An 11,220-nucleotide genomic window follows, 5' to 3' on the forward strand; every position below is an offset into this window, starting at 1 on the left:
TTTAGCTTGCATTGTGCAGTGTAAAATGTGTGTATGGTCCTGGATTATTTTTATTATTGTGAAGATAGAAGAAACTAACATATAATAAATAATCTTTGGGGACAAGATTTGAATCTAAGATGGAGTTGGTAAGTCAGTAAGTAATTCCTGGAGTTCATGCATTTTGCTTCACTTTCTCAGGTCTTTTGATTCTTTTAAATTCTATGTATTGAACTCAAGATCTACTATTGAGCTACATCCAAAGACTTCTTATTGTCTTTAAATATCATCCTTTATCATTTGTTTTCTACTATGGCTATATGCTTTTTGTACTGTGGGCTGAACTAGTGTCTGTGTCATTTACAAGTAAATATGAATATATATGTACATATGTACATATATATGCACACATATATACACACATGCATGTATACATATGTATGTGTATATACATATATATGTATAGATATGTTTACATATGTAAATATATGGAATTGTCTTTCCTTTTATGTCTAAGTTCCTTTTTCTTTGTCCTTTCTTCTCATATGCATTTTGATTACTTTAACTTTTCTTATACTTCTTTCTTTCTCATTCTTAATTTTCCCTCTTTTCTACTTCTCAGTATGTGCCTTTGAGTGAAAATAAATTAGAAAAAGCACATATGTGGTAGTGAATTATGTTAATTTCACAGACATGTGTTCAGTATTTCACAATAAATTGGCTTGTAAACTCAATTTTCTCTTCAAACAAAGAGAAAAAGGTATAAAGGTTGAATGGATTTACATTCAAGTTCTTTGATAATCTATTAATTTTCTTTATTCCCAGTCTTTAGAGGAAAAATAAAGTGCTCTTAATTTTTGTTCTAGCTATGCAGAATAAAAGTAAATGGACAAAAATACTAACATCATGATACATCCTTTCATATTTTATTTAGATATCACATGTTTATATTTTTGCTTCATCTTGATACTGCTTGCTTTCTACACATACACACATATATATATACATATATACACATATACATACATAGATACATATATAAAATAATGTCTCATCATCCTCTATTTAAAATTTTGTCATAATATTATTCTCAGGATCTAATGTTTTTAAATAAATATGCTTCCATATAGTGTCCTTTCTGGAAGGAGGTTGCTTTTCAGACTCAGAATTAATCAGGTTGGTACTAGGTGACACTAAAAAAATTAATCTTTACTGATCTCAGATATTTTCTTTTGGCTATTTTTGGTGGATAATATTGTTAAGCTAATAACTCGCTTGGGAGATATTCAATGTGTTGGGTAAGCCTCAAATCCCAAAAGCTATCTGTAAGACAGAATAAAGAGAAAAGACCTCAAAATCTTTTTCCATGTGGCAATAAATACTTGGAATAATGTTCACAATGATCAGTTAATACTTCATTGGAATTGGGTGGAAACATACATTTTGAGACTTGTACAAAATCTCTAAATGCTCAGGTTTTTTGGGTGCTTCACTTTACAAAACCCAAACCAGGAAAGATAGTTAAAAATGCGTTGTAATTATTTAACTGGTTCATCTGCTGTTTTGGAAAGCAAGGCACTGGAAATCAGATTTCCAGTAGGAAACATCAAAGCCAAGGCTGAAAATCAGCAGTGTGTTACTTTCTATCCTCTGCTCCAATACATCTTCAATTTCTGATGCTTTAATTGTAGATACAATAATTCTGTTAGCATAACTAAATAAAATTATTACTAGTTTTGACATCTGTATTAAGGACCACTCAAATAACTGAAATATGTTATTTTTCTGTAATGCAGAAAGGGAAGAAATATGTAGAAATGGTAGGTCATAAGTTCCCGAGGAAAACTAAGCATATTTTATAATTTTTTCAGAATATACATCAGGACATCTTCCATCCTGTGCAGGTATGGAGTTTCTTCTGTTTTCCATAGTTCTATGTAAGATTTTGCCAGGAAATGTTATAGAATGACAAAATCTTGATACATAATTTAGCATGAAATCTTTATTGAATATTTATATTTTATCTCATTAATTACTTACTTCAAATTAAGTCATCAATTACTCAGCTCAGGCTTTATTGAAAGATAGTAGTAAAAGATCTACCTCATTACTTCACATCAGCATAAACTTATTAGGTTGAAAGAGTCAATATTTTATTTCATAGAAGAATACTCAGGCTTCAGATAGCTAAAGGGAATTTTCTGGACTATCATATTGTCTTAAAAGCTGGCATTGAAAGACTTTAGAGGATATTTTCCAACCTTTTTATTTTATTAAGAATGAAATATTTTTCCTAAAGATCTCTATATGTATTAGAATTTTACATATTTACCAGCAGCATTGGAATGAATTAATAGTCAATTGTGCTAGCCAGCTTGATTTACAGTTTTTAGAATATCTATAAAACTTGTAATTCTATTGATCTTGTAATTCTAGATACCTTAAAAGTTTTAGTTAGGATGCTTACAGATATTCCCTCTCTATCGTTTGAATCTCCACTAAGCATTTGGTTAGTACTAATGAGATTTACTTTTAAATAATAAATGAGTCTGTCTCATGGTAGAGAGCTTGGCTCCTAAAAGAGGCTCTGGATTTAATCCCCATTACCACAAATAGTAAAAATATCAACGGTATATATGCCATAAAATATGTACAGTGAAATGAAAAGTCATGAGAAGCTCAATTTTGTAAATTTGAAGAATGCTATTTAATAGTAAATGACTAGAATGGAAGGTCACTTTCATATTAATTTTAGAATGAAAGAACATGGTGAAATTTAGGAATAAAAAGAAAATAATGAAGAATAAGGGCTAATTAGTAGGGTAGAAAAATGATGAGGAAAGAAACAAAGCCAAAAATTAAGAAAGAAAAAGGAATTATTAACATGGATAAATCAACTAAGAAAATAAACTAGTTGTGGGGCCTGGGAAGGTGGCTCGGTGGTAAAGCGCTTGCCTTGCATGCTTGAAGCCCTAGGTTTGATTCCTCAGTACCACATAAGCAGAAAAAAAAAGCCGGAAGTGGCACTGTGGCTCAAGTGGTAGAGTGCTAGCCTTGAGCTGAAGAGCTGAGGGACAGCGCCCAGGCCCAGAATTCAGGTCCCAGGACCGGACAAAAAAAAACAAAAAACAAAAAAAGGAGGAAAATAATCTAGTTGTACGGAATAAAAAGAGAGAGGAAAGAGCAAAAATCAAGGATTCAGAGGCCAGTCAGCCCCTGAACCCTTGAGTCCTGGATGAGGTCTAACCACAATTTGAATACGAAGTGTGCACAAAGATTTCTGTTTCAGTTCTACAGATATTTAAACAGATGATTTCAGATATATAAACCGAATTTATTAGAAGATTTTAGTGTTAGTGTGCTAGAAAATAAGTTGCATCTTGATACATGGTTTGTTAGCTGCTTCTTTTCTTTCACAGAATAGACAAATATTTTAAAGTTCAAACCCGTGACTCCAACAAAATATAACAATGTTTAATCACCTTCCTTATGTATAAAAATAGCACCCATATGATAAACAAGTACATCAGAAAATGGGAAAGTCTTTGACAAGAAGCATGCAGAAAAAGAGAAGGTACAGGAAAGAAAGAATATGTGTTGTAAATACACTTATTTATAAGGCTTATATATCATGTATTTAATATATGTATCTATGTTATCTATTTACATATTCACAAATATTAAATGTGGAATTTTAAAAAGAATTTAGTGATATAACTATGATGATATATAGGAAATATATATAATATGTTACATGTAATATATATTTATATAACAACATACTATATATATTATATACACATATATAATGATATGTTATATATAATTATATATTATAAATAATGCAATAGTTTATAATATATAAACATATAAATGGATTATATATTAAATACATAAAATTATATAATATATAATACATGTTATCATGTGTTATATAATTATATATTCTTTATATATAATACAATTATATTATTACATTATTCTATTTTATTATCTATTATGTATAATGTAATATGCACATTGTTTATAATACATATGATATGATATATATTATATATGTAAACACATTCCAATATCCTTTTCAAACCTTAATGAATCCACCGATAAGTACCTTTAAAAATATTTATTTACACTAAGCAGGCTAAATGTTGGATGAGAATTTTCACCCAGCATGCATAATATTTTTAATTTAGACTAAGTTGAACTTCTCATTCTAAATCAGCAAAGTGAAGAATGAAAGCTGTGACTGAAATTCATCTAAATTGTGTTATGTACGCTTGTATTCTTCTAGTGTTTGTCAGTCAGAGCAAAACTGAAATTCATTGTAAGTTTAAGTAACCTAATCACAGGAGATTCTTTTTTCTCATCTTTGGAATGAAGGAATTAGACTGAAGTTACCTTTCCCTCTTCCTCCAATTTTAACTGCTCTACACTATAGTATCCTAATGTGAGTTACTTATATAATCATAATTAATTTAATCTGGGAACAAAGAAGCAAGTGGATTCTGAGTATATAAATATATGAGACTAAATGACAATGCAGTGCATGAAGAACATGTGGATTAGTGAAAGAAGTGGTGCTTGACCAGGGTAACAAACAGAGCAAAATCTCTAATATTCAGACTTACTATTTGAGGTCCTGGTAGATACATTGTGGTCAGACTATATAAGGATGTCTGTCATAGAAACCATGAAAATTTACAAATTAATGCAAATATAGAAATCAAGAGGATAGAACATGTGTATTTCACAGAAAAAGAAGAAATAAAAAATCTATTTGTGTAGACTGAATGAGGAGAAAAAGGGTCTAACTTGAGACAAAGGCTAAACACACGACATATAAAAAAATATTCACTTGATGATTGAAATTATGTTATGTCTCAATTAGGAAACATCTTTTATAGTATAAAAAGTTTGACTTAGCAAAGAAGAAGCTAGGCCTCTAAAATGGAGAAGTTCTTTAGGAAAGCATGCTTGAATGGGAATATCAATGAAGCTTTCAGAGAAGTATTTATTTGTTTTTAATTTTAAATTAGAGAAATGCAGGGGATGAAGATGACCCCCAATATTGGATCTCTCTGATAAAAATGCTATGTTAGCTGATGTTAGGCTTGCCAAAACTTAGCTAGAGGTTTGTTAACTATATAGGCTAGAAGGGATAATAGGTAATGACAGCAACTCTGCTCCATAGAGTAACAAGACTAAACAATGTACATGATATCATATAGGGCAGGAAGATGGCGAGCAAGAACAACACAGTGGTGACAGAATTCATCCTCCTTGGCCTGACCCAGTCTAGAGATATTCAGCTTTTGGTTTTTGCTCTCATCTTGATTTTCTACCTCATCATTCTTCCTGGAAATATTCTCATCATTCTCACTATAAGATCAGACCCTGGACTCACAGCCCCACTCTATTTCTTCCTGGGCAACTTGGCCTTCCTAGATGCCTCCTACTCTTTCATTGTGGTTCCCAGGATGTTGGTGGACTTCTTTTCTGAGAAGAAGGTGATCTCCTACCCAGGCTGCATCACTCAACTGTTTTTCTTGCACTTCCTTGGAGGAGGGGAAGTTTTACTTCTTGTTGTGATGGCCTTTGACCGTTATATGGCCATCTGCCGACCTTTACACTATTCTACTGTCATAAGCCCCAGAGCCTGCTATGTAATGCTTTTGGCTCTCTGGCTTGGAGGATTTGTGCACTCCATTATCCAGGTGGTCCTCATTCTCCGTTTGCCCTTCTGTGGTCCAAACCAATTGGATAACTTCTTCTGTGATGTTCCTCAGGTCATCAAGCTAGCCTGCACTGATACCTTTGTGGTGGAAATTCTTATGGTTTTCAACAGTGGCCTGCTTACCTTGTTGTGTTTTGTGGGGCTTCTTTCCTCCTATGCAATCGTCCTATGTCACATTAGGAAGCCATCTTCTGAAGGGAAGAGAAAGGCCATGTCCACATGCACCACTCATGTTATTATTATATTTCTTATGTTTGGACCTGCAATTTTCATTTATACTTGTCCGTTCAGGGCCTTACCAGCTGACAAAGTTGTTTCTTTCTTTCATACAGTGATATTTCCATTGATGAACCCTGTGATTTATACACTTCGAAACCAAGAAGTAAAAACTTCCATGAAAAAATTATTGATTCAGTATATAATTTGTTAAAGGATTTTATAATGAGACATTCAAAGTGTTATCAAGTTGATCTGCACAAACACCATGTAGAACTTCTGACAGTCTTTATTAGAAAGAAAGACCTTGTCCTCACACACAAGGCATTTTACTGCTCATGGTTATGTCTGGAATTTTTATCTACACCCACCCTTTCAGGAATTTCCTAGGTGGCAAGATGGGTTTTGTCTTCCTCACAGTGACTTCTTCATTGAATCCTGTAATTTACATCTTTTGTAAGGAGAAAGCAGAGGTTTACCTGTTTAGCCAGCAGTTAGCCCAATAAAGGATCAAATAGTTAATGAAGACAAAGATATGGAATTGCAGCTGAGGTTGGTTTATTTGTATTCAAATGTTGCATTTATTGGTCACCTCCCATTAGTCTTGTTTTACTGCTCTACGGCACCAACAGAAGAGCTACTGAGATAAGTAAATTCATTGCCTTCTTGGAGGTAATCTAGTTGGCATTTTCACTACATTGTATTCCTCTTATTGGATAATCAATAGATAGAAAATAATTAGCAACATTTCAGGAAAAAATATTGTTCTTGAAGAGTTGAAAGGAAAAGTGAAGAGTTACATTCTGCCTCTGCATTGTGGGTAAGGAATTTACTTTCAGTGTCAAACAAGTCTTGAGGAGCTGACATTTTTGCTAATACCTGGTATAGTAAGGGCACTCAGAACATCCATGGCACTAGAGGATAGAAAGTACCACTGACAGGAATTTGTGGAAACAAAGAGAACTGGAACCTAGCAACTTTTGATATCAACAAGGGCTTCCACTCATGGGTGCTCAGTGTTTCCCAATCTAGGAGGGTAAACAAGGGTGGAAGTGGCTTTCTGGGTGGCCAACAGAAGAGATGCAAAAAGAGCGATGCAAAAAGAGACTCTAAGCCTGTGAGTTTCAGCTCACTACTCCCAGCAGATACCCAGTCCACTTCTCAGGTGCATTCTGGAACCCTCTTCCCCTTTCTCTTTTCCAACCCTTTTCAGTGTGTGTGTGTGTGTGTGTGTGTGTGTGTGTGTGTGTGTGTTCGCACTTCAGAGCTTGGGTTCTGTTCCTAAGCATTTTGCTGAATGCTACCACTCTGCCACTTGAGCTATGGCTCCATTTCCGACTTTTTGGTGGCTCATTGAAAGTAAGAGTCTCACAGACTTTGCTGCCCAGGCTGATTTTGAATCAAGATCCTCAGATCTCAGCTCCTGAATAGCTCATATTATAGGTGTGAAACACTAGCAACTGACTTCTCCATTGGGTTTTATCATGTAATTCCTTTTCTTTTCCCTTCTGCTCCTGAATTTTGGTGGTTCTGAGAATGGAATTTTGTAAACAAGTGTTCTACCATTTGAATCATACTTATAATCCATTTTGCTTTAGTTATTTATATCTTCACTCCCATCACAGCAGTGGGCTAAAGAACTTCTACTTAGAATCACAATGCCCAGGGTTGTTCATTGCTAATGGTAAGCTTTTGACAAATGGTTTTCATGAGCTGGCCTTAAACCTCTATCTTCTGGAGTAACTGGGCTAATGAGTGGGCTATGGCACTTGGTCCACAATTTCTTAATCTTAATTAAGAACTCTTTGACCTAATTTTCCTTCTGTGATCTTATCTTTTCCTTCTGTTTAAAGAATCTCAACAATTGTCTATCTATCTATCTATCTATCTATCTATCTATCTATCTATCTATCTATCTATCTATCTATCTATATTGGTGTTAGGGCTTGAACTCTGTCCCTAGATACTGTCCCTGAGCACTTCAACTCAAGGCAAGCGCTCTACTACTTGAATCACAGCAGCACTTTCTGTTTATATTTTTAAAAATTTAAAGCTCTTTGTAAAGAGTAGTTTATGTTTGTTAAAAAATTGAACAGATTTATTCCCTCCTTGCTAAATAAACTCTTTACAACTTTGAAAAGAATGTTGAACAGAAAATACATGTCCTTTCTTCAACACAAATGTACATACACATGTGTGTACACAACCTTTAGTACCTTGCATTCCTGTAATGAATTAATCAAAATTTGTTAATACCTGTAATCCTAGCTACTCAGGAGGCTGAGATCTGAAAGTCCTAGTTCAAAGCTAGCTCAGGAAGACAGGCAAATTGGAGAGATTCTTATCTCCACTTAACCAGCAAAATGTTGAAAGTGGTTCTGTAGTTCAAGTAGATTGCCAGTCTTAGGTGAAAAGGCTAAATGATAGTCTGAGGTCCTGAGTTCAAGCTCCAATATAGACACACACACACAAATTTAGTGATAATTGATGAGCATTAGTTCCCTACTATTAGAGTTCAGAATTTATTTTAGACTAATTTACTCTGTGTGCTGAGAGTTTTATAGATATTGACAGATGCTTGTCACTATTAGAGTACTCCATAGAATATTCTGTCCTAAAATCTACACTCGCTCTATTTGTCTCCTCCCTGCTTTGTAATGGTATTTGATTTGACCCCTGAGTATTGACACAATGGACATCCTCCTCCTTCTTCAATCATTGTCTTCTCAGGATTCTCCACTCTCCTAGACAATATATTACCTCCTTCCATTTGGAGTTTCTCCTCAGTAATCCATTTGCCTTTGTGCTAAATTCCATCTATGCAATGGTAACCTCTTCACTTAGTCCTTACTGTGAAATTTTGTCCTTGCACCCAAATTTATGCCTAAACCATAGCCCCCTTTCAAGACTTCACATTGCTCCTTGTGTAATAAACTAACTTGAAACCTGACAGAATTTCCACTCTCCAACATATAAACTAATCTCCATTAGTACCAAGTCTATCTTTTTAATCTCTGGTACAAATATTTGGATGAATATTTGTATATATTTTTCTGTTCCGCTGGAGTCTATTCTTAGCTGATCAGAATTTTCTGTATAAAAAATGTCTCAAAAGCATCTGTCTGAAGAGTCAAAGTCTCTGTTATCTACAAGTTCTCATGACTCTGTCTATATACTCTTGATCCTTCTTTCCCTTTTTTATGCACTACAGCATCCATTCTCTCTCTCACTTTGTTTGGCCACTACTTGATGAGCTCTAAATATGCCAGGCTTTCCCTGATGAAGGATTTGACTTGCCTTTCCCTCTTTCTGGAGGGGTATCTTTGAGATGTTGCTATGACGACTTCATAATTTCTTTCTTTCTTTTTTCTTCTTTTTATACAGCTCCTGAGGCTTGAACTCTGGGTCTAAGACCCCTGAGCTTTTGAGTTCAAGGCTAGAACTCTATTACTTGAGCCATAGCCCCAGTTATTTGGAGATAAATGTCTCATGGATTTTCCTACTTGGGCGTTTTGAACCTCAAGTGTCACTTTGACTTTGACCTTTTCTCATCGGCTTGCTGACATATGTTATCCACAATGCTTCATATTGTTCTTTTGTTCAAAACACTTGTTACTACACAGCACACCACTCTTTCCTCACTTTGATACAAGACTTGGATGAAAAAAGGCTGATTCATTTTGTCTATTACTTGACATAAAGAAAGTGCTCAAGGAGGTGGTGCTAAATATTTATTGAATACAGGAGAGAATAATTTGAAAGGTTTATGATTCTATTCCTGAGAAATATAAAGTTTTATAGAACAGTAAAGTGACTACAGTTCATAATAACCTATTATTTGTTTTAAGAGTAATCATTGTTAAAGTATTACTGATGTAAAATATCAGTACATTTATCTCATAAATATGTACAAGTATTGTGTTGATAAATAATTTAAAAAACACTAAAGAAATTAAAAATGCCACTTACCCTGATTTGATCATTATATATTAATATCAAATTGTGATACCTTACCATATAAATAGATGTAATTCATATAGTTAAATAAAGATGATCAGGTTTTTATGTATAACCAAATTAATTTCATAAAACTTAGGTTATATTCATGTATTTTATAATTGTTAAAATATTATGTACATTTTAAATTAATACAAATCAAAGCATCTTTAAAATACCATGAATTAGGCAATTATTATTTCTGATAATTATTTAAATTATTCCAGTTTTTGCATAATTAAATCTATACTGCTATAGGTCATTTACATAAAGTGCTATAAATGTAAGTTTTAAAGCAGTTTGATCATGTTTGAGATATACACCTTTAGAAGCATTACAAATATTAAATCACAAGACATTATCTAGTGCCCATTATATCAAGTTAATTCTTACTAGTAATATGTAATATTATTGTTCCTTTCTACTTCTAATATGAAAACTTTCTTTGAAAGATTTCCATTTTGAATAAGACATTATATCTATTATATTTTACAATTTCACTTTTGACTATGGCAAGCAATGTGTATTGATTTAAATTGAATGCATTATTACTTTTTTTTCTTTTTATATTATAACAGAATGTTGTTCCCTCATAGTTCTGGTGACTAGATGTGTGAAATCCAATCTCAGCAAGCCTTTTCCAGCTCCTTGAGGTTGATAGCAGTTGTTGGAATTTCTTGGCTTACAGCTGCAACTGTAGAACATATGCTCCATTGTTATTTGGCCTTTGATTCTATAGGACTCTGTGCCTTTGTATTAAAATTTCTCCCTTCTTTCTCTTGTAAAAACACCTGTCATCAGACTTAGAATATATACTATTTAACATGCTTGTATCCTAACTTGATTAGATAGGTAAAGTTCTTTTTCCAAATAAGGACTCTCAGATATATTAATTTAGGACATGGACATGTTTTTTAGGGACAATTGAACCCACTGCAGTATATAGTAGCTTTACTAATGAATGTGAAATCATTCCTAATCAATATCATGCTCATCTGCAGATAAGGAAGGGAAAGGATGTAGTAGGATGGTAGGACCTCAAAGGATGAAGAAAACATAATGATTACATCTTTTTGTGTTTGTTAATCACAGATAAATGGTATGGTAGATCTTTTCTGTTGCACAGGTTTTAGCATCTAAACTAGAACATGACCTTGATAGAATTTTGGGAAGTTTCCTGTTGCAATTTGTACATTCTCATCTCTTCCTTCCTATCTTTTTCTTTCTTTTCCTTCCTTCCTTCCTTCCTTCCTTCCTTCCTTCCTTCCTTCCTTCCTTCCTTCCTTCCTTCCTTC

General features: G+C 33.5%; 1 protein-coding gene across 1 annotated transcript; it reads left to right on the forward strand.

Moving 5' to 3' along the window:
* The first annotated feature begins 5,216 nt into the window (after window positions 1–5,216).
* On the forward strand, window positions 5,217–6,143 carry LOC106001231 (olfactory receptor 4N4). The gene has a single exon (XM_013036365.1). It carries the CDS (start codon window positions 5,217–5,219, stop codon window positions 6,141–6,143), a length of 927 nt encoding a protein of 308 aa, XP_012891819.1.
* The last annotated feature ends 5,077 nt before the right edge of the window (window positions 6,144–11,220 follow it).

This window comes from Dipodomys ordii, unplaced genomic scaffold, assembly GCF_000151885.1.
Source record: "Dipodomys ordii isolate 6190 unplaced genomic scaffold, Dord_2.0 Scaffold276, whole genome shotgun sequence".
Classification (NCBI taxonomy): domain Eukaryota; kingdom Metazoa; phylum Chordata; class Mammalia; order Rodentia; family Heteromyidae; genus Dipodomys; species Dipodomys ordii.